At 38.5% G+C, this 24,493-nt stretch overlaps 1 protein-coding gene across 1 annotated transcript; it reads right to left on the reverse strand.

Annotated features, from left to right (window-relative positions):
• Positions 1 to 14,640: 14,640 nt before the first annotated feature.
• LOC114526661 lies at positions 14,641 to 20,923 on the reverse strand. The gene is made up of 5 exons (XM_028548238.1): positions 20,186 to 20,923; positions 19,979 to 20,088; positions 19,732 to 19,901; positions 19,246 to 19,341; positions 14,641 to 15,386 (listed from the first exon to the last, which is right to left on the reverse strand). Exons 1-5 carry the CDS (start codon positions 20,921 to 20,923, stop codon positions 14,641 to 14,643), a joined length of 1,860 nt encoding a protein of 619 aa, XP_028404039.1.
• Between the last annotated feature and the right edge of the window lie 3,570 nt (positions 20,924 to 24,493).

Genomic DNA, 24,493 nt, shown 5'->3' on the forward strand with positions numbered 1-24,493 from the left:
AATCCAATTGGTCAGTTAGCTTATTAATTCACTTGCAAAAGAGTATATTAAAAACTTGTGCTTTATGATGTTTAACATTAAAGTTTGTAACTAGAGTATGAAGCTTAATTTAGATGAGTTGGGGAAATGCATGTTCAAATGCTAACATTTCAAAGGAATCTCAGATATTTATACTGAACATGAATTTCGATTTGCTTGTTGTTCAAGTTTATGCAGTCTGAATACTTGTACAAATAGTAAAAATGTTTTTAACCTGTGCAGTGTCTGTGTACATTTCCATTACTGTGTGTACATATTATCTATTCATTGTCTTTCTTTTGCTATTGCTCAATAATACATTATACTATATAATTAGAATAATCTAATTTTTTTAGTGATGAAATATCAAAAAGCTAGGAGAGGCCAAAGTTTCAAATAATACAAAAAGTTTTTCTAAAAATATCTTTTATTGAAAAGGGCACACTTACATAAATTTAAGATGTGTCATTATTTTAATATAACATTCGTAAATATTTTATGATAACGATTGTGTATATTCATATATATAATAATAATGTTTTTATTTCTGATAATTCTTGAAATGATGAAATATTAGAATATTTGCCATAACTGCTAATTGCAAAAGTGTGAATATTCTATTAAATATATTTGTTTGCAAGGCCAAAGCTACACACAATAATTGGTGTATATTTATATACTCATGTTCACATGAGTACATATTTGGTATCTCAGTTACTTCTGCTTTAGCGCAAGGGCTCTCATCTTTACTAGTGAAATCTGCTGGCATTAGACTGGGCAGAGACTAAAGTAGGGCAAATCAGGGTACAATTCCACCCAATTAATTAGGCACATGGGCCAGTTAACCCATTGTATCACATTGTAACCTATTCCAAGCACTCTGCTTCGTGCTCAGTTAGGATAAGGAATGGGAATAAATATGGATCAGCATAGTCCCGGGCAGGCTGAAACAGCCTGCCCGGGGTGGTGTGACGGAGTCCGGCCCATATATGTCGGGGAAGAGGTGGGTGGGTCGTTCTTCGCCACACCACAGCTGTCGTTTTTTATTAACTGAGCCAGAAGCCAGTGCTTTCCTCAAAACGTGGTATTTATAGCTGTTTTATGACCTTTGTACCCTCGTCATGCATTTATTTCCGCTAGATTAATTGAAATATTCCATATCCTAACTTTGCATCTCATTATCTGCGCTTTGAATAGTAACCTATTCCAAGCACTCTGCTTCGTGCTCAGTTAGGATAAGGAATGGGAATAAATATGGATCAGCATTATCCCATTCAGTTTCTTCCACACATGTATTCTGTCACTCCTGTAATGCATCCCCGAACCCTCATGCCCAGACCTTAATATTCCAATTCTCAATACCCCAAAACTCACTCTCCAAAACTAAACATGTCCAACGTCCCCCAAAATTTCAGAGGATGGTGAGGAAGAAGAGCGAGTTTTTTGTGCTCAGCGTCAATTGTTCAAATGAGGGCGCTTAAGGCTATTACCCGGAGGAAACGCACAAACGAACTATTTTAACTCATTGAGATCTTGCAACGTATGAGTTGTTTCAACGCTGACGTTAGAAGCTAATTTTGCGGATGCTCCACAAGGATTTAAGACCTTGGCCAGCTGCATATAGTGTAATGCCGTATGACGCCGAGACCAGCCAACATGGTCCATAATTTCGGAGAGTTCTGCACCTGAAAGAGCTAAAGTGATAGCGCATCCAGACCGAAAACCGTGCAGGGTCTCACCTTCGTCCGCTTTCATCTCGCGCAAGTAAGTCTTCAACCGCGCTTCCACCGTAGAAGAGGTGAGAGGAGAGTCCTGGATTCCACCCTGAGGGGTAGTTGGGCGGAATAAATAACCCGAAGTTAGTTCAATTCCGAGTTGACGGGTTGTATCCATATATAATTCGATCCCACGAATGGGACAAATAGCAACCTGTGGATTGCGCCGAATACCGAACACATTAGCGTCACCATCTCGGAGAGTCTTTCCCCACACATGATTAAAGAGAAAGCCGTCGTCGTTTGGGAATCGTAGAATCTCTGGTACCTTAACCTGTCCTAGGTCACCCGGACGGTCGCCGCTAAAGAACGCCATCTTAAAATAAGCTTGGTCACGAGCAACAATGTATTTGTCGAGTGGTTTGACCGATTCCTGCAGTTTCCGGTCCAGGTGTAAGGATAATTGTGTCAGTTTATCCACAAAGAACGGGGTGGCCTGTTTCGGAGTTACTCGCGCTCGGAGTTGTTCGGCAGTGATCACACGCAAGTAGTCTTTTACCATTTTGTCAGCAGCAGGGTTTCCTAACGCCAGGCGCTTATCCCATTCACCATCACGGCCCATAGCGTGGAAAATCGCGCGAAGTTTACCAATGTAAGAATCGACTGTCTTATAGGACAATCGGCAGGGGCAACCACAAGAGTGAGTACCTTTCTGTCCTATATAGCTACAGCCTTGTTGGTGGACTTGGGTCTTACCATGTCGGTCCTTGAAAATAAGGAATCGGCAAAGGTCACGAGGTGTGACGGTCTCCAAGGTGGCATAGGTAGGAAGTACACTTAAGAAGGCTGCTAATTCATTCTTTAGTGAGTCTTTTTGTTTGGCATAGTTTGTAGCACTGTCCACGGCCAGTAGTTGTTGTAGACGAGAATCAATGGCATCGAGGTTACATTCAGTTGGGTTAAACTTTGCTCGTGTAATAGTGTTGCGATGATAACCGCAACGTTGGCAAAAACGGAAGTCATGATCATTGGCATGATGGCAGGAAGGGCATCGAACCGAGGGACAAAATAGTTTTGCAATAAAAGGGAGAGCCTGTAAACAAGGAGAAAATACTAAATGTCAAAATGTAAATATATTTGATACCTCAAGTAGTATTGAGAAACAACAATTACAATGAGATGGAATAATAAATCGTAACACTAATTATTGTATTGTTCACTGGTGTCTGTCGTGTAATGGCAAAGAAAGAGTCAATCGAAGAATGACAGCGAAAAGACCGAATGGTCTATGGGAACTCCAGCATGAAAACCCATAAATCAGCAGGGAGGCCTACCATAGGACTCCAACCATGTCTCGTAGGGGTTAATAGAGCCTGGTCGTTGCCTTGGGAAGCGAGAATGAAGGATTTCGTTGAAAACCGTTGAAGTATAGCCCACCAATATTTCCGAGGGTATTGATCCAAAACAAGCATGGTGCACCGTTGCTTGTAAAATTGAAGGGTTTTAAGGAGGGGACCGACTAGGATGAGAGGGGGAAAGACGTAAGGCCGTTGCATGATCGATTTGTAGCGGGCAAAATCTTGTGCAAATACATTTACAGCTAGTGCGCCCGGTGAGGGAAATGGGCTGAAATAAGGAAGGGGGGTTCCAGCAAGATCAACCATAACATTCGAGTCCAGTGCCATTAAATCACAGGAATGGCCTAGAGGTCCGCCACATTCTTGTTGGACCTTTTCCCACATAACTGGGGTGAGTTTTGAGTCGAGTAGTGATAAACGTCTCGACGGTGGGTCGGCTGGGTTGTCGTTCGTCGAGACATAAGACAAGTGAAGGGACACATTAAGCTCGGAGGTGGTGAAGAACAAGCGTCGTAACGCAGCATTTAGAGATCGGCTACGGCTCCCTTGGTTAGCCCAGGCATGGATGACAGCTGTGTTATCCACTAAAACGTCGACACGTGCATGGCGGACATGAGTAGAGAAAGCGCGAAGAACTCGTTCGATAGCGGTGGCCTCTTTGGTGGAAATATCCCAAGGTATTTCCTCGTTCGTCCAGTAGTCAGACGCGTGGTGTCGTTCTGGAGCTAGTAAGGTACCTCCCCAACCGGCCTGTGACGCGTCAGTCGCCATCTTAATCTGGACGTGCCTTTCATCCCGCCAAGGGAGGGGATCGTCCCATGTTTCGAGGAAGAGCCAGTGTTCGATCTCAGCACGAAGCAATCCGGTAAGCAGGAGGGGTTTCTTTGTTGGTAGGCCACGTGAAATAGCAGCGTTCAGTTCCCTGGTAAAAAGACGAGCCGCGGGAACCGCGAGGGAGAACGAGACACATTTACCGACGAGACGTTGGAGAGTTTTCACCGAAACATAGTTACTCTGGAGGACGGTACGGATGAGGTGAAGAAACTTTCCTTTCTTCTCTGGAAGCAAATGAAAGGCTTGAGTGATAGAATTAGCAAAGTAGCCAAGGTAAGGTACTCCCTTACGTGGTGTCAGTATGGATTTCTTCAAGCCTAGGAAATACCCAAGGCGGATTAAGGTATACGCCACGAGAAAAATGGCGGCCTTTGCAGCAGAAAAATTACGAGCGTCAGCCTGCGGGATAGAGGTGTATGCGCCTTTTGTTAGATCGACTTGGAGCTGTCCGTTATGACGATCATCAATGTATAAAAGGCACGGTATGCCAATGGAACGGAAGTAATGCGTTGGAATGAGGCCAGTGGAATGGTAGACATAGGGTGAGATCTTCCATCCGAAAGAAAGAGTGTTGTAGATGAAGTACCATCCACCCCACTGAAAGCCAAAAAAGGTACGACTATCTGGGGACATGAAAAGGTGATCGTATCCAGATTTGTCATCTAGTACAGTTTGATACGTATTTTTTGGGACATAACGTGGAAGGTCAATCAATTTATCGAGTTTAAAAGGCTGATCCATCATCCACAAATTGAGATAGCGTGCGTCATAACACAGCCTGGGTTTTGTTGGTTCCATGGTTAATGGTAAGACCAGATGAGGGGGTGTCACGCTCCCAACTCGGCCCAACAGGGAGATTGCACCGGTTGAAATTCGGTCAAGAAGGGTGTCTTGGATAATCGAGATAAAGGGTTTGCATTCTTGAAATGACGGGATGGTGGACGAGGAGAGTCATACTCTTGCCCCATAAAGGTGCCGCGAAAATGTCGAAAATAAGGGTGCACCGACACACCGGCCTTTAGCCAAGTCAATACTTGTTGTTGAGCGGGTGATGAAGGTGAATGACTAACAATAGTTTCCCAAAACGGCAGGTGGTCATGCAGTTTTCCGGCGCGGAAATGCGAGGGGTCTCGGAAAATGAGTTGAGAAATATCTCCGATAAGGTCCCCATGAATAATGCGTGGCACTTGTGTATCGAAATGACTGTTGTTAGCTGTCCACGCTCCACCGACAGTCACGGGTTCACCATCAGCAGTAACCCATCGTTCGTCAAGAAGTTTTTCTACTTGGGATAGTGCGGAATCAAAGGATGCAGAACGTTCCCACGACCAGAAAAAATCATGCTAAAAGAGAAAGGAAAATGGGAGCGCCGATGGCAAAGGACAATGTCGGCGGAGAGAGGACAGCTTTGACCCGGTATGACCAGGAGGGTTGACTGAGGTACCCCGTTTTCAAAGCTTTCCAATCTCGAACCAACGTATAATGAACGCTGTCTAAGCAGACCTATAACATGGGGAAGTGTCATGAAATGTGGAATAGAAACGAACAAGAAGTGATAGAAGAAACGGATTTTATTATTACTATAAATATGTATAACTTTTTCTTTTTTTTTTTTTTTTTTTTTTTTTCAAATTTTTTAATCATCTATTTATTAGATTATTAAACACGCGTTTCGTATCTCAGCTTTAACTACACGTATATAATAACAGTACGTTGAAGAAGTATGACTATTAATATGAAACTATGACGATTTTTGACTATCTTTCGCTGCCGGGGACTTGGACGAGGTAGAGGAATTTGATTGCGCCATCCGAAGGAAACAACGGGCTGCCCTATGACCAGGTTGATTGCAGTAAAAACATCTAAGAGGGGAAGGCCGTCTGTATGGATTGGTACGAACAGAGCTGGTTGGAGGAGGTGTACGACGATATGTAGAGGAGCTGGGAGGTAATGATGTTTTTTGCATTGATTTTTCTACTTTGGCTAGGACGTCGAAGACTCTTTGGTGTTCCTTGTCACCTAATAGTCGGAGGACGAGGGACCGGAAGTGATCATCCGGGAAACTGATCTTGCTAGATGCGGTTTGGTAAACCAGGCGATAATACTCGCATTTCTCATCCTTTGTATCCCGAGCGATATTTTGGAGGTTTTCCAGGTGGTCCAACGCTTCATGTTTATTAAATTCCACAGACGGACGCATGGCGTAATCCATAATTTTCTTCAAGACAGAAGCTACAGAGGGACGAGAAAGTCCTTCCACCACCCGGTGTAGATTTTCAAAGGATTTTTGGAGGTTCTAACATCACGGTCATAAAAAAAATAATGAATGAACGAATGTTAATAGTCTCCCTGACAAAATAATAGTATCTCACGAGAACAAGGGTCGTATTCAAAACGAGATAGTGATAAGCGAGTGTATTTATAGAAATTTTTAACATCATATAGGTAATAAGATGCTGTTGATCAGGCCCCAAATCTGTGTATGTTTTCCAGTGAACACTCACAGACAATTCATACATCAAGCCATTAATGAATAAATAGTGGCGATCTCTCGCTCGCATCAGCGCCTGCATTATCGAGTAAACACGCGCACAGGCAATACAATAACTCAGGCATTAAACCATCGCCCTTGCGAGCAAAATAGTGGCGATCTCGCGCCCATGCAGATTAGCGTATATTGTCTAGTAAAATACACACAACAATAACATCATATATGCGAAAAATGCTGGTAATCACTCACCCAAATCAGAGTATATTGTCTAGTGGACCCTCACACAGACAATAACGCATATATGATGAATACAATAGTGGCGATCTCTCGCCCAAAGCAACGTATGTTGTCTAGTGAACACTCACACAGACAGTGCCATAATTCACGTATTAAACCCTTGGTGATAAAAGTACTGGCGATCTCTCGCCCAAAACAACGTATGTTGTCTAGTGAACACTCACACAGACAGTGTCATAATTCATGTATTAAACCCTTGGTGACAAAAGTACTGGCGATCTCTTGCCCCAAAGCCAACGTGTGTAGTCTAGTGAACACTCACACAGACAATGCAATAAATCATACATCAAACCATTGGTGAATAAAGTAGTGGCGATCTCTCGCCCAAAGCAACGTATGTTGTCCAGTGAACACTCACACAGACAAACATTAATTCAGGTATGAACCATCGGTCAGAAGATACTGGCGATCTCTCGCCCAGAGCAGCGTATTACCCCTTATATTATGTAGTTATACGCATACACACACAATTAAATACAGTCAAGTGGGCGTACACCGGCTATATAGCTGACACGAACTCCTACAAGCGATAAACATGTAATAGAATACACTATTGGGGGGAAAACGATAGCAAGTATTTCTATTCCAACTAGTAAACACCCAATCTGACCTCATTAAACCTAAAGTAAATGTTGGCCAGCTCGCAAGCGAGTGACCGGGGTTGTTTTGTTGTGTGTGTGTGTGTATGTGTGTTAAGTCAGTTAACTTAGAGATCACGCAGGGAAGTACAATGGCTTCGTAATTTAATTAAGAGTATGCAAAATGTAGGGACCAAATACCTGCACTATTGCCCGGGCGGCGGTCAAACTTAAAGCGGAATGCAACGTAAAAATAAGGTTTTGTTATTTCGGCGTACATACAACAAGAAGATATAGACGTGTTACAAAAGGACAAATTTAAAAGAACAATACCTCGAGTTGTGTCGCATGATCAGCTGCATGAATAGCGACGTCGGGTTGTGCTGCTCGTTCAGCTTGGCCTGCTTGAGGCGGTTGACCGTCTGCTTGAATTTCTGCGTTTGGTGGATCTTGAACGGCAGCTTGACGAGGAGCAGCATCTGGATATTGTACTATTCCCTGATCATCAGCCATTATATTAACGAAAAAACAAACAACAAACTGATCTTTTATGGGCCGGACGACGGCACACGATTTTCCTTATTCGTTCTTCGCCACACCACAGCTGTCGTTTTTTATTAACTGAGCCAGAAGCCAGTGCTTTCCTCAAAACGTGATATTTATAGCTGTTTTATGACCTTTGTACCCTCGTCATGCATTTATTTCCGCTAGATTAATTGAAATATTCCATATCCTAACTTTGCATCTCATTATCTGCGCTTTGAATAGTGCCCTGATGCACCCTACCTTAGTATTTACTCTGTCTACAGAACTGCCAGATGATTTTACTTTTAAGGGGAGAGCACTGGAACTATATGAATTGACCATAACAAGTAAAATCATCTGACATTAGACAGAGTAAGTACTAAAACAGGGTGTATCATGGTGCAATGTCACTCAATGGCCTGAGAAATAGTATAGTGTTACCTTAAATTTCTGGGCTTTGCACATAAATAAATAAGGTATATACTGGTATTGTTGTAAGGCAGAATTTTGAAGAGATCATGAAAATGTCTATGCAAAATAGAGCTATTATAGCCACTCAAAACAGCTTGAATCACCTTGCACATTAAGACTGGATTTCTCTCAGGAGAAATGCAGCCTAAATCTCTGTTGGATAAATTAAGTAACTTCATTATTTTCTTTGTATGGATTCAACTAGACTTAACACTTTGAGTTTTTTGTGTGCGATGAGGATTTAAATGTAACAGCAACTATAATATAAACTAGCTGTGAAAGGCATATCCAAACTGGTTCCAACAGCCATAATAACATGATACAAAAACCTTCATTTTCTTTTCATCATATTTTAAAGCAAAAGGTTTCGTCTCCGTACATAACAGTTCTGCCTTACAACTATTCTGCCGCCCCTTAAATTCCTTTTTCCATCTTTGCTGAATATCTTCCCGAGAAAGCCCAGAAATTTTGGCAAAATCACGTACCATCCTCCTGGTATCTGTATATTTGACACAGCCAGCATCAACTAAGATACCAAACGAGGTAGAACCACCGCTTACGCCACACCGAAAGGCATCAAATAAAGCCTTTGGCATATCGCGCGCAAATTCGATGACCCACAGCTTGTGAAGTTTCGGCTTATAAGCCATCCTTCGATTCACCAATTTTACCCAAACCGAAACTTCAGAAGCAAGCATCGGCCCAGTGCTAATATTGGTACCAGAAAGTACATCTAAATGGTTCTCTGGACCTTTGTTTAAGAGGCATCTTTTATAGATTAACTCAAGGGATGCCCGAGCTTCCCTTTGAAATTTTGCCACGTCAATTGTGCCATCACACCGATTAAACAATTCCAGTGATTCGTTTAAAACATTGTTAAATGAACTGGTATTATTTTCGGTAGAAATAGCATCATCTTTCTCAAACGAAACGGCTTCAATAACCTCGTCAACAGTGAAGCGTTCTTTGCCCGACGCCATTTTCAAATTTGTTTACTTTTTGACGAACGACCGCAGAGCGATATAGCTTAGTAGCGCTGACGCTCATGAGACATTTTTCGGAGTTGCTGACCCGGCGTGGCAGAAAACAGCTAGGAAAATAAAATCTGTTACTCAACTGAGTTCGTTGAAATTGTAACTCGATTGCTTTTGTGGGGGTAGTATTGATATAGAGGACATATGTGGACGTCTTTTGTTTCAGCTTGTATCCTTCTATATCATCTCTTCACATACAAAAAGAAAATGGCGCCATATGCAAATGCAAACGAACAACAAAACACAGTATGGTTTAATTAATAATAATTTATTTATGGAGAATTTTATAAATTCTACCAAAAGAAAAGCACTGGAGAACGACGGTAACCCTACTAAAAGGTCTAAAGCGTGAGAGAAAGGCAAATGTGAGAATAAACACCGATATAAAACAAAATACAACCCTGAGTGGGCAAAAGAATTTCCAATTCAAAGAGCAAACAACAATCCATATGCGTTTTACTGCATCCCATGTAAGAATGTCGCTTGTGAATTCCAGGGCAAAAGAGATGTGGAGAGGCACTGTGACCCAAACAACAAAAAAAGTAGCCACAACAAAATGGTAAATGCTTTGAAAAATGCTTCTACCATTTCTTTCAGCGCTGCAAATCCAGTCTTGTCTGATGTTACAAGAGCGGAGGTTTTGCATACAAACATGAGAGTACATCATAACCTCGCATTCCTGCTAGCAGATCATTTAGCAATGGTATTTCACTCTGTATACTATTATCTATTATTTATTTATTCAAATTAAATAAATTTGATTACATTGAAAAGTAAATGCACTTATGCACTACAGAGCGTCTCAAAAAAAGTGAACCCATTTCAACAGAAATTAGTATTTTCTTTTGAACAACTTATTGTTTCCTATTGTGTTGAATTTCAGAGGGTTCACTTTTTTGAGACACCCTGTACATGTATACATAGTAAAAAAGTTTTCATTTTAACGATGATCAATTTACTGCACAGATTTAACAGAAAATTGTTTTTCACCTCAGAATTATGGAGCTATGTTTCCAGATTCAAAGATTGCGAAAAGTTTTGCATGTGGACAAACTAAAACAACCTGTATCCTTAACCAAGCCATGATGCCTCAGTTAAAGTCATACCTCAAAACATAGATGCAAAATAAACCATTTAGCCTTGTTAACGATAGTACAAGTGACACAGGGTTAAGAAAAATGAATACAGCTTGTGCTATGATATTTGATACAAACATCTCAAAGAAGGTCAGTGCTTCTCTTAATTTGTAATGTTTAACTAATCAATGAAAGTGAAACTTGTTATTCTTAAGCATTTACAGCTGTTTCTTTTCAGGTGGAATTCAAGTTTTATGATATGTGCTCTGCATCTGGGGAAAATGCATCCAAGGCAGAAACACTTTCTGCTATTGATAATGCTTTAGTCAGAGATGAAATATCATGGGATAACTGTGTTAGCTTTGGTGTAGACAATTGCAACTGCAATATAGGTTTGTGTAATGCCAGCACAATGCTATGTTTTAGAATTGACAATGTTTATTTTGCAAACTGATGTTTTTCCATTTAGGTGAACATAATTCTATAAAATCTCGGATAAGAACAAAGAATGAAAGTTGCTTCATTGCTAGTTGTTCATGTCATCTGGCTGCAGGGAGAGGTGGAAAGGCATACACTGCCTGCCACATCAGGCTTTGATATTGAGCAGCATCAAGTTGACTTGCATTATTATTTCAAAAACAGCACTCGTCGTAAGGGAGTCGCAGAGTATCTAGATTTTGTTGGCTTAGATTGGGAAGAATTTACTCCTTTTGTGAAAACAAGGTATAGTATAGGTGCCTGAAAATGAGAAAAATATTATCAGCATCTCTATCACCAATTCTATTTAAAATATGATTTAATTTTTTCTTTGGGTTTAGGTGGCTTTGTCTGGAAAAATGTTGTGATAAAGACCTGAAAAGTACCCTGCCATAAAGCCGTTGTTTCAGAGTAGAACATGTGACAACAGTGAACAAGACAGAGGATATGATGAAGATGGTATATGCTTTACTGTATACTTTCATTAGAAATTCATTTTTTTTTAAAGTATATCAAAAGGAATTGATAAGAACTGTTGTATCTCTTACAGTCCAACAGAAACTTATCTCCACTTGTAATTTGTGTTCTTGCATAGATGCTGATGAGAACAAGTCAATTTCAACAAAGTTTCTAAGATTGTAAAAGGCTTTTGATGATCCATTAACCGAAGTGCATGTTGCATTTTATACCTCGGTGTTGCCACTGTTTACTCATTACAATCTCTTTTTGCAAAGGTTTGTACACATGCATTGTTAATAGAATGTGAAAATTTAAAGTTGCCTTTCAATTAATTATTTGTAAAATGTTATTGGCATTCTTTCACCCATGGCATTCTTTTTTATTACTATGTAGGTCAGATCCACAAGCATACAGTGTTTACCCTTTAACAAAGGAACTTTGCAGAAGGATAGAAATGCAGTTTTTGCGTCCAGAAATTTTGAGGTCACTTACAGTTGAAAATGTGAAGAATGAAGATAACTATCTCCCAATATCAGAAATGCACGTAGGGTTGTTAACATTAAGCACTTTGAAGTTAACAAATGATGGTTCCATCACACAAAGCCAACGAAAAAAAACTGCTTACCGCGGCTCAAGCATTCTACAGAGAAAGTCTAGTCTATGTTCTAGAGAAGATGGACGCTAACAATGAGTTCTGGATGCATGCTGTATGGGTCAACTTCCTGAAACGTAATGAAGCCAGTTGGGAAGATGTTAACTATTTTATTGTTAAGTATCATTCGTTACTTAGGTTATCTTCTACTCAATACGATCGACTATATGAGGAGTTTATTGATTTCAAGTCCATTGAGGATGAGATTGATTTGGAAGAGGCTGTCCACTGCATCTATGATGATGGTACAAAGGAATACAGGATGGACACCATCTGGTACATTTTGCAGTCCTTAAAATCGCTGGTTGGAAATCATTACAGATTTCGACTCTTGTTTGAAGTGCACAGTATTGAGTGCACATTTGAATGCAAGTATTGAGCGTGTTTATTCACTTGTTAACAAGAACAAACGTGCTGGTTCAGAGAGAAACAGACTTGACATTGATGGTTCCTTATCAAGCATTCTTGCCGTAAAGCTAGACAAGCCTGAGTCAGATTTTAAATGCTACGAGTTTAAACCAAGCAATGAACTTCTGTTATCAGCAAAAACAGCCACGAGGAGATATAATAAGGAACATTCTTCTACTTATGCTAGTTCAAGTGACATGTGATAAACTAATAACAGCTGAGAGCTGATGATGTTATGGACATGAAAAACTGATAAATCAGTTTCCAATGCTTGTTAAATGATCACTTATGTTTTTTGATTTGTTATTTAAACGTTGCGTATTTGTTCAGTGATAATACCAAAATCTTGTACTTTTTGCGCCCGCTGTCCTTAAGGACAGCTAAGCTATGTCATCGCCTCGATCTTGATTGCGCCTGCTGTTCTTAAGGGCAGCGAAGCTATGTCATCGCCTCGATCTTGAATGTTTGGCAGACCGCAAGTTTGCGGAAAAGGCCTAAGCCGAGAATAGGATACGTCATATCCTGTCCGTGCCATGCGGCGTTGCTCAAGGGCTCAGAAGGCATCAGCGCGCATCGTAATAAAAGAACTAGAAAGAAGTATTCGTGCATTTTACAAAGTTTTCTGGCAGTTTTGCTCACATTTTCTCTCATTTGCTCTTCTCTTGGCGGCCAGTTCTTTTATGCCATTACTTGTTACAACTATTAAGGTATAGGAATATGAGCCAACTGGAAACTCGAATAATCTACTAGTTGTTCGGAAACAATAACGACCTTGCGCTATCGCTGTACAGTACTAAAAATGTCAACGACGTTTTCAGTTCCAAGCAGTAACTACGAGTATTCTCTGAGTCTTCAAGATATCTCCGAGAATTCAACCGAGGCCTCGTGTCTGCACTGACTGACCCATTGCTAAATCGGTCGGGCAATTGCGTGTTGTTTCGCAATCTACCAAAAATCTGCTAAAAATCTGCAAAACATCTGCTAAAAACCTGCTAAAAACCTGCCAAAAATCTGCAAAAAAACCTACAAAACTACCAAAGCTACCAAACAATCTACTGAAATCTTGACCAAACGAATAAACTCAAACAACAATATTCACTGACGTCTGACACTACCTACTAGCACTGTTAGTATACCGGAAATACTGGTAATATGGGACTATCAATCGAACAGTACAGAGCAAGAATTGGTGCACATGTATGCTTACTCAGGCAAAGAGAAGTTGCTAAACGTCTATCAGGTATTTTCTGGAACACAATGCTAATGTTATTTTATTTAAATGTCTTTTACTTTCCAGCTTTAAGGCAAATAAACGAACAATATAGCAAATCAAATGAGACAATTATCTGGTTTATTAAAATGGTTTGTTATCACCAAGTCTATGTACCTGGTTTATTAAGATTGTCAAATGATGTTGAAACTAACCCAGGACCAACACTGTGTGATATCATCGATGGTACCCAAACTATCTGTGCTGATTTCAGTCAAGGTTGTCAAATTAGATTTAGGGACAATGCAGGAAAGCAATGTGTGTTGGTATGTCTTTGACAGCAATAGTTTTCAGCCAAATACAAGATGTTAATAGCTGGAATTCAGCATTGTTAAATACAATTTTATTACATGGAAATGAACTTTATACAATTATCACTAATTCTGTACCTGAAATGGTTTCTATTAAGGAAACAATATACAATTTACAATACAGTGAGTCATATGCTGGGGATGTATTTATGGCACAGAATAATGAACCTTGCAAACAAAAGCTGATGTTGCCAAAGTGGTCCAACTCACAATTAATTGGCATGTCGTAGGAAGATGTGAACCGTCGTACTCCAGTTTCAAGGAAGGCTTACGATCTTTGGGTGTTCTTGAAGCCTGTTATGCATAATGAATATGACAGCTTTAAAAATGCAATGGTTTTTGGAATTAAGAATGCTCGTGGATTTGGCTGTCCATAAAAGACTAAACACTTCTTTGGCATGTTCAGTTTTAACATTCTATTTCATGTGAACTTTAGTGTTAAAAACATTTATTTTTGTTTCAATATCTGCACTCAGTCTAGAAGAATTTAATGCACAAACATTGGTGGCATTTAGGAATTGCTTTTATATTCTTGCATTGTAAACTGAGTTTTTTTTATTCAAGTTTTATCATTTCATGTGGGAAAATTATATCATGCCCAGTGGTTGGTAACAAATATATTATCTATGTTATTTTGTGAACAACTGCTACAACAATAAATACAAATCATTCCATCATGTTAACTAGTTGCTGAAACATCTCAAATGCTTCGTTGACATTCATCGGAGAGCGCCAATTTCTCATTTCAAATACATATTCAAAGTACTCTTGAAAAATGTTTTGTCTCTCTTCATCGCATTGGACACTTGCTTCTAGCTCACATATCTTGGCATGCGATGCTTCACAAAGACAATTTTCTCCACCATAGTATTCAGGTATAAAAAACAACAAATCGGGTATTCCAGCAATAGTTTCTTGCTGGGATTTCCTGATATAGTGGCTGTTCCATTGATCTCTTACATTATGCAGCTCTTGTTGGATAATCCTATTATAACAAAACCACAGACACTCCATGTGGTATACATTTCCAAGCTCTAAAATGCCAGTTTGACACATATCTTGAAAAAGATCAACCCACCACCCTGACCAGTTTCTTAAAAAGGACCACCATGCCTCAATTCTCTGATTCGCTGGGGAAGAGCCGTAAACATGTGATTTCTCACTTGCCCATTCATCCAAACCATCTGCATGGAGATAGCATTGCATTCCGGCCAATACAACATTTTCAGTCCCACAATCTGTTCTCACACGCTGAGGACAACCACCGACATCTTTAACAAAGTCTAAATAAATTCCAGCAACAATCTGTGGATCATTATTTGATCTCAAAACCTCCAACCAAAGAATGCGCCTACTATACCCACATATTGCAGCATAGATTGCAAAACCATATGGTTTCAGTTTATCATAACCTACAATACAAAAAAAATTTGACAAAATGAAAACATCAAACAATGAGCAATCACTTCATGCTAATTGTTCATGAGCTTGTAGCCTTGTACAGGATATTAAAACATTCCCTGGAGGGAAACAAATATTTGCTGAAGTCATACCGTCTAAGTGCCAACAGGCATTGGCCCCTTTGCTTGTGTATGTTCTTCTGTGTAGTCGTCTGGTTTTCCTGGACTGAACACCATCGGGGTCGATCTCTCTCAACAATCTGCAAACAACGTGGCGGCTCACATGGATTCCATGTTTCAGGCGCAAGGCGTGCCAAATTCCTCGGTACCCAGAAAGTCTTCCTGGGCCTCGAATTTCTTCTGTGATGAGAGCACGCAATTGATCCTCTTCAAAAACGTTGCCTTTTCTTTTCAATCCTAATCGTTTAAGACGCCTTTTTAAAGTGCTCAGTGACATATTGATGCCATTATTCCCAAGCAATTGCAGAATAGCATCGTATGGATAGCCACGATTAAAGCACACTTTTATAGCATCACAGCTTTCGCAGTTTATTGCCTCTGCTTCAATGTCAGCCGCAGCGCATCCCGAACAAGGCATATACTTTATTCAAAGACGTACAAAGACGGAATATATAAAAGCAAGCTATTCAACAAGTAGAATAGGATTTTTACCTTGTGGTATTAAAGTGGTGGTAACAGAACAGAACAATTGAACAACAAAATCAATATGCGCCCGCAATAGAAGCGTTTGCGGTTTTCCGTGTTAGCCCATGCATGCGCACAGTTTCACTTTTTTTAATGTGTGTGATATTTTTTTAATGTGTGTGATATTTTTTTATTGTTGCACTGCTTAAAAATGTTGTTATTATTTTTTTATATATTCTTCTCTTTTCTTGAGAAACCGACAGCTTTGATTATTTTCTTGAAATTTCTATAACTTTATAATTTGATATATTCATTTTGATTTTCACTTTTAATTCAATTTGCGTCTTTATTTACTTGCCATATGTTTTAATTATTGTATTTAGTTAACTAATGTGTGCATATTCTTTTATATTTGTGTGTGACCCTTGTGAGCCACCGTAGAATTTAGTGCGTTTTTCTTTCTTATTTTAACATAAAATACGCATTCTTTTAATTTTTCAAAGAGGAATCATAGGAGGGTGGTGAAACACGCTGTATTATGCGAGAAAAATCAGAAGATATGGATAATTTTGTGAATGCCTGAAACGTGACTATAGGATCGTGACTATGGGATGGTGAGTAAGAAGTGCCATGGCAATGAGAAATTTCTAAAGTCAAGAAAATAATCAAAAGTTCATTGACTCATCTACAACAACATGTGTAGCTAAAGTATTGGAATTCAGTGGTGAGTGTGTTTTGTATATGCTATAAATGCTATGTGTTCCAGTGTTTGTATAGGCAACATATGTTCTCTATACCATTATAATTAATCTTATAAATTTTTATTCACCTTTAGATTAAACTTTTTATTTGAACATTTTATTTACACCTTTTATTTACACCACTATAAATAGAGCCATTCCAACTAGCTCTATATAAATTTTATTTATCATTAAAAGTGAATTAAATATAAGCTAGGTCTCAAGTGTTTACCTAATTGTGTATTTACTGTTAAAATTTACAGATTTCCTTATGTCCAAACATCACACTAACCAAAGGTCAAAATAGAGCTCTATTAAAGCAAAATTAAATGTAAAAGATTTTGTTAATGCAATGCCGTGGATGCAAGAAAAACTTTGCTCTCATTCCATCACTGGAAAGGCTTCAAATAAATGCCTAGCTTCAAAGAAAAGGATGCAAAACCAGAGCCAGAGAAAGTTAAGTATGGTGGCCCAGGGCTGCCATATCATATTTTAAATTATTTTTTCAATATATTTTTTTACAAATATAAATAATAAATTTAACATAGATTAAATTCACCTAAAAGAGAATTGAAATAAATTTCTCTTAAATTGAAAAATAATGCACGTGGCCCAGAACTGCCAATTGCCAAAAATTGTATCATTAATATCTGTCGATACTTCAATGAAGTATCATGAAGTATATAGTATAATAATTAAGCGCAAAATATCATTTTGCCAATGAATTATAATAAAGTCGCTGTATCACGCCATGTAAATAAATGGAAGAAGTTTGCCAATGATATAAAATTTAAACGAACAAATGCTTCTAACCAAAAGAAAACAAATAACAATAACCCTGGGAAGAACACTATTGGTTCAAGTATTTTACAAAATAGAGAAATAACTATACAGCCGCTGGCAGCCGAAGCCACTGGGAAGGCTAAAAAATACGAGCGCACTGGACCGCAAGAATTTGTACCCTTCCCTTTTGAAGAAATGAGCATTCCCAACATTGTTACCGCTTGTAACAAACATTTCAAAAAAAGACCAAAGGGTACATCGTGTGACATTCTGGCGAGTGAACAAGGCCCCTCATGCACGAAGATATCACAGTTACCAAACCTAAAGTTAATCCATATAAGATTTGTAATGGTAGATGATGAGCCCCAATGTAGTCACGTTGGTCTTAGCTCGGTTGCAATGTTTAATGTCAACTCTAGCCCAGATCGATTTGGAGTGCCAAGCTCAAAGCGAACTGACCCAATTGTCCTGCCAAAATCAACCAGTGCTATTGCTGTAAAACGTAATCTAGAAGGTGCTTTTCATGTCCCTTCTAAAATTCCAAAAAGTCTTGGTGTCACAACAATGTTGAAGCTTGGTAAGGCAATCACAGATACAGAAATATTACATGAAACTGTGGAGGTATCAAGGTTTGACATAAATGAAATGATGTGGTCACAACCAGCATCTGCCCAGTTTACAGTTGAAAAGGAAGAATTGGCCCGGGGAGGTTTTCGTGCTGCCTACAAAGCAACATCTAAGTCAGTTAATTTTGAAGGTAAAATCTATATTTTCAAGCGATTCCTGCCTCAAACAGCTGAACTGATCACAGCAGTTAATGAGAGCCAGGAAGACCATGCTCGCAAATCTATTCAAATGCAAGCATTAGCAAAAAATTTTGCAGATCAAGTTGTATCAACAGTGGAAAAGAATGGAAATAAAGAAGCATATGGAAAGCCATTCAGATATGTGGAAGCATATTTAGGAAAAGTCCAATCAACAGATGAAATTGTAACAATAGAACAGTTTATTTCTGGCAACTTTCAAAAGTATGTGAATAATGATGGATCACTGTGTCATAACAAAGACAAACAGAAGCAAAAAAAGGCTGAAAGCCTTGTCCATTTCTCATATACAAAGTCCAATAATAGACTGTTGCTGGTTGATATACAAGGAAGTGAATACAATTTAACTGATCCAGAGATTGCCACTATGGGTAGTATATATGATGATGGTAACCTGCTCTTTTGTGCTGGAAACTTATCAAGTGAAGCTTATAAGAAATTCTTCTCAGCTCATGAGTAATGTATTTTGCAACCTTCTTGGACTTGCACCTGTGCCAATAGATGTTGATCCCAAATAACATGTAGCATGATATAGAGGGATGTACAACTTTTTAGAAAGACTACTCAAAAGTAGCTAAACAACTATTTGCAATCTTGTAAAATGTTAACCATTTTGTTTGATATTTGATTTTAAATTTCACTTTGATACTTAAAAGATGTTTAGTTAAGTTATTTTGTAAACAAACAATGAGTAATAAGAAAAACAAGTTTACATGTTACAAATTAATTTCTACAGTTTTGACATTTAGCTAAATAGCCCAAGACACTACATATTTTTAATTACTATTTGTGTCTGAGTATCTTTGTTTAAGTAATAAATATGTTTGAACAAATTCATTACACTTGCCTTTTTCTGGCTCTGGTAATAAAGAAGTAAACAAGGCACGCAATTCTGCTGATAAAAATCATCTGGGGCATCCAAGACACCAGATAGTTCAGCAACCTTTTGTAAATCTTCATGAGTAACCTTGAAACCTTTAGGGCAGAAAAAGGATATTTTAGAATGATTATACATGCAGGTTAGCAGTGGTATAACCAAGGTTTGAAAGGGGTTTCAAATTAAGCACAAATGTGTAAAAACTCTCAGGAGTTCTTGAAAATAATGAAATGCCATTTCATGCATTTTGGAGTGAGATTTTAGAAATTGGAATTGGAATTGAAATTATATTCACTTCCAGTCCTCCTCATTTCTCAACAGATTTAAGCATACCTTGACAGCAGTTCTAAAGGAGAATGTGGGGAAGGCTTGTCCCCTTTGTAGTTAGCCTACCGTTGTCAGCCTGTTAACCTCCCCCCCCCCCTTAATTCTCCTGTACATAGCAATTTTGTTCAAAAATATGTATATCAATTAAATTTGACATTTGCCTTTCTTTTCCATCCCATATCTCTCTGGGAATTCAAAAATATGGTTGGGAATTCCATCTGCCATCAATGTTTCTCTTTGTGCTCTGATTCTGTGTGTGTTCCAGATAGTTTCACGGAATTCGTCAAGTTCTCTTTGCATCAGTGGGACCATAACATATGCAAGCATCAATCTAACATAAGAATATCACAAGTGAATACTGAAACAAAATATACTACTTTTATTTCTGATGGCTAGCCTATTGATTACCTTTGTATTTCATCTTGTGGATCATAATGGCACTCCTCCTTTAACCAATTGAGACCCACTTTGAAGTACTTCTCCAGGCGATCATGCAACTCCCTCCACCATCTTTCAATCTAAGTGTATTTTTAGTAATATTTTTAACTTTACAAAAAATAAGTACACAAAAATGGTAAAAGAGTATGGTGTGTAATTTGGTTGAAAATGGAAAACCTGATTTGATGGTGAAGGGCCAAACAAAATTGAATCAGCTGGTTCTTCTAAATCTCCTTGTTGACTTCTGAGGTATGCATGAATAGTGCTCATAGTTGTTGTCTCAGTGCCTTTGTCAATGCGTACGTAGTTTGGCAAGACACTGCTTTCCAACAAGGACTGCAAGTACCACTTGCCAATAAATATCGGGTTTGAATTTGTGGTCCACACTTTTAGCCAAATCAATTTTCTACTGGCAGTGTCCAAACATCCGTATATTGCAATTGGGAATGTCGAATTTTGGAATCCCATCATCTTATCATGTCCATCCATAGAGTAAGTCCAATTTGGACCCGGAGTGACGAAGTGTCCTTTAGGTTTTTTTTTCTTGGCACCAGGTGCCCTTCTTGCTAGGCCCTCGGGATCAAGTTCAAACATCAAGTTATGAATTAGGGCTCTGAGGACTTTCAAATCATACTTTTGTCTTATCTTTTGAGTCATCGCTCTATAGCCAAGCATTGCACCTGGGCCGTCAAGCTCTTTTCGCACTGCTTCCCTTGTAACTTCTAAAGGTACATTACCATCAATATAATTTATGCCGAAATGCCTCATTCTTCGATCTAGCGTTCTTAAGCTCCATCTATAGTTTCTATAATCTTTCCTCACAAAATCTAAAATTTCTGAGCGTTGCATATTTGAGGCTACATATTTTTTTAAATCGTTCTCCAGTTGCGTATTGTTTTTCCACGATTCCGCCATTTTTTAATAAACGCACGCTACACCAATTGTCCCAAGAAGTAATACCACTGGCTTAAAGCAGTTTAACGTCTTTTGGCAATTGGCAGTTCTGGGCCACGTGCATTATTTTTCAATTTGAGAGAAATTTATTTCAATTCTCTTTTAGATGAATTTAATCTATTTTAAATTTATTATTTATATTTGTAAAAAAATATATTGAAAAAATAATTTAAAATATGATATGGCAGCCCTGGGCCACCATAGTTAAGAGTATATATGGTAAGTAGTATAATTGTTATAATTATGTCTGGTCCAAGTTAATATATCTTATATACATATCTTGGTTCAGTTATTGATGAGTTTTACTTTTTCTACCTGTGTCTAAAGTATGGTGCAAAAAGGTTTGGGGGAAAAGAGGGTGACATATGACAAGTTATGGCACCAAAGATTAATGATATTGTGCAAGGTGAGAAAGCCAAGATGAAAGCATCCGGACATCAGTAACTATATGGCATTCCATTTTCTACTATTTACATGTTCTGTGCATGTAAATATATTTAGTATAATATTATAGCCTAGTTAAATTTTTGCTATTTTCTTGCACAGTCATTTTATTTGGTCGGAAAACTGTATGGTAATAATTTTATCTAGAAAATATTGATTAAATTTATACATTCATAAAAACCAAGCTAAAATATTTAAATTTGAGTGACACCATATTGTTTTCAATTACTTAGTGCATAATATTTCAATTGAATCCCCCTCAAAATGTGTGAAATGTATATAATTTTCACTTAACCACCATTTAAGATAAACAGCCTTCAAACAACCGGTGTCACAGGAAATTTGGTGTCACAGGAAATTTGGCCCCCCGAGCCAAATTTCCTAGGAAATATGCCCCCCCCGGGCCTAATATTCTAGGAAATTTGCCCCCCCCCCTTCGGAAATTTGGCCCCCCTCTAAAAAACATAGTTTACCTTACCATTTTAGAGCTAGAGAACAGGGGTGATCAGATGTTGAAACTTGGTTCCTTATATACTCTCAAAATGACGTCATCTATTAATCAGATGTAAATATTCTTTTGGCAAATAGCTTCCGTCATCCCTATTAAGGCACAAAGACTCGCATTAATATGCCAGGCTTCCAAACAACGCCTTTGTCCATAACGATCATTAGTGGTAATGACTTTTGAATCGTTCCACCCAATGTTATGGTTAGTTTGACACACGTGTTCCGCCAAGGCTGATTTTGAACTGTCTAAGTTCGAAACGGCCTTTTGATGTTCTTTTAAACGTGTGCCCAACTGGCGTTTTGTTTGACCTAGATACTCGTTCTCGCAATCACCACATGGTATAGAGTATACAGCATGAGTTTTCTGTTTAGTGGGTACGCGATCCTTGGGTTTCGCGAAAATATGTCCCAATTTCTGCAATTCCCTGAATGTATGGAACTATAGCAAAACCTGTTTTTGAGGAATCACCCTCTGAGGAATTGCATCTAGTCGAGACAGGGGATTTTAGACAATCATTTAAAAAGTTTCAAGGATAATTGTTCTGTCTCAGTACACTGAGGACATAATCACGCTCATTGTCCCTAGCAACGCAATTGGATGGTAACGATTCAGTTCTTTGAAACAAAGTTTTTGCAACAGACTTTTTATGACTTTTTGGATGGTGTGAGTAGAAGGATAGATATTTGTCCGTATGTGTAGGTTTACGGTAAACGTCAGTTTCTAACTGTCCTTCGATATTTCTATGAACATAAGTATCCAAAAAAGCCAACTTTCCCTCACTCTCGCGCTCTACAGTGAATTGAATTGATGGCTCAATAGAATTCAAATGTTTCAACAAATTATCGATCTCATTTTTGTTAACCGCAGAGGCCACATCGTCAACATATTGTTTCCAAAACAAAGGTTTGACCGGACTAGAGGCTAAAGCTCTTTGCTCGACATCTTCCATTACTAGGTTAGCAATTACTGCCGAGACCGGGGATCCCATCGCTGTCCCAAAAACCTGCTGGTAATAGTTGCCTTCGAAAGTAAAATAAGTCGTATTGAGACAAAAGGATAAAAGATCGATTATATCCTCCACAGGTAACGATGTTCTTTGTGATAAAGAAACATCTTTTGTGAGTATTTTTTCAGCAACTTTGATGGCAAGATTGACAGGGATTTTGGTAAACAAGGAAACGACATCAAACGATACGAGCACTTGGTCTGCGTTTAGAGTTTCACCTCTAATAAATTCCGCGAAATGAGTGGAGTTTTTTACTGTGTAGACAGTATTCCCAACAGTAGGAGACAATATTCTAGCCAAATACCTCGAAAGATTGTAAGTGGGGGAATTGACAAAAGACACGATAGGTCTCAAAGGTATTCCCGACTTATGAATCTTTGGCAAGCCATAGAATCGGAGATAAACGATCGCTACTACGCAACAGTTTATAAGTGACCTCGCTAATTTTGTTAGCTTTCTTAAAGAGTAATAGGCGTTTGTTCAATTCTCTTTCAGTCTTACCAGTTGGGTCAGACTTAAGGACACTATAGGTGTTTTTGTCATTGAGCAAAGCACTCGCTTTCTCGCGATAGTTTTCTCTGTCCATTACAACAACACAATTGCCTTTATCTGCTGAGAGCACAACCCTGTCTGGATCTTTCTTTAAAGAAAGCAAAGCTTTAAATATGTTACTGTCAATATTTCTCGGGGGAGCCTTAGCACGTCTGAGGATGCTACTGACTTCAGCTCTTACCGTCAGCTTAGTTTCGTCGTTAAGGTGAAAAATTCCTTCTTCAACCGAAGCGACAATTTCAGCTAATGGAATTCGCCTCGGTGCAATAGCAAACTTAAGACCATGCCCTAGTCCTTTCCTTTCAATCTCCGTTAGCTCCTTAGTAGAGAGGTTTTTAACCCATCTCTTCTTAAGAGCCGAATCTGAGTGATCCGGTGGTTTGTGTGCCAACAAACATAACGATTTTTTAGAATACCAGTATTCTATAGAACATTCTAATGAATGTTCTGAAGGATATTCTATTGAATATTCTATAAAACATGGCATATGTTATAGAATATTCTATTAAAGGTGCTATAGAACATGTTGTAGAAAGTTCCATAGAATAGGTTCCAAAATCCCTTAGAATATTCTATAGGATATTCAGTAGAGAATTTTAATGGGATATTCTACACAAAACTTTAAGATTTTCAAACACAGGCAGAAATTCAAAAACATGTTTGTTTTCTTTTGTAAAATAGATTTTGGACCGGTATGGTCCAATATCAAATATCAAACATAAATATCAAACATCTTGCCCACAGCTGACTTTTATGCCATGGATGGCGCAAGACATTTGGATTTAAAGGGGGGGATAAGTCGCTAACGTAAACAAACGCTTTGTTTACATCTGAATTTCTTACAATTTGCTAAAATTCAGGTGCAAACGGAATATCTCACACTATTTTGGCTTGAAATGGTCTGAAATAGTTATAAACAAGAGTTTAATTTACTAAAAGTTCAAAAAATGTTAAATTTAAACAATGTTTATATCTCAGGAGTCTCCTATTGTTATGTGCAGAACGGACTTATCTCCCCCTT

Source organism: Dendronephthya gigantea, unplaced genomic scaffold (genome assembly GCF_004324835.1).
Source record: "Dendronephthya gigantea isolate DGI-Jeju-01 unplaced genomic scaffold, DenGig_1.0 000040F, whole genome shotgun sequence".
NCBI classification, from domain to species: domain Eukaryota; kingdom Metazoa; phylum Cnidaria; class Anthozoa; order Malacalcyonacea; family Nephtheidae; genus Dendronephthya; species Dendronephthya gigantea.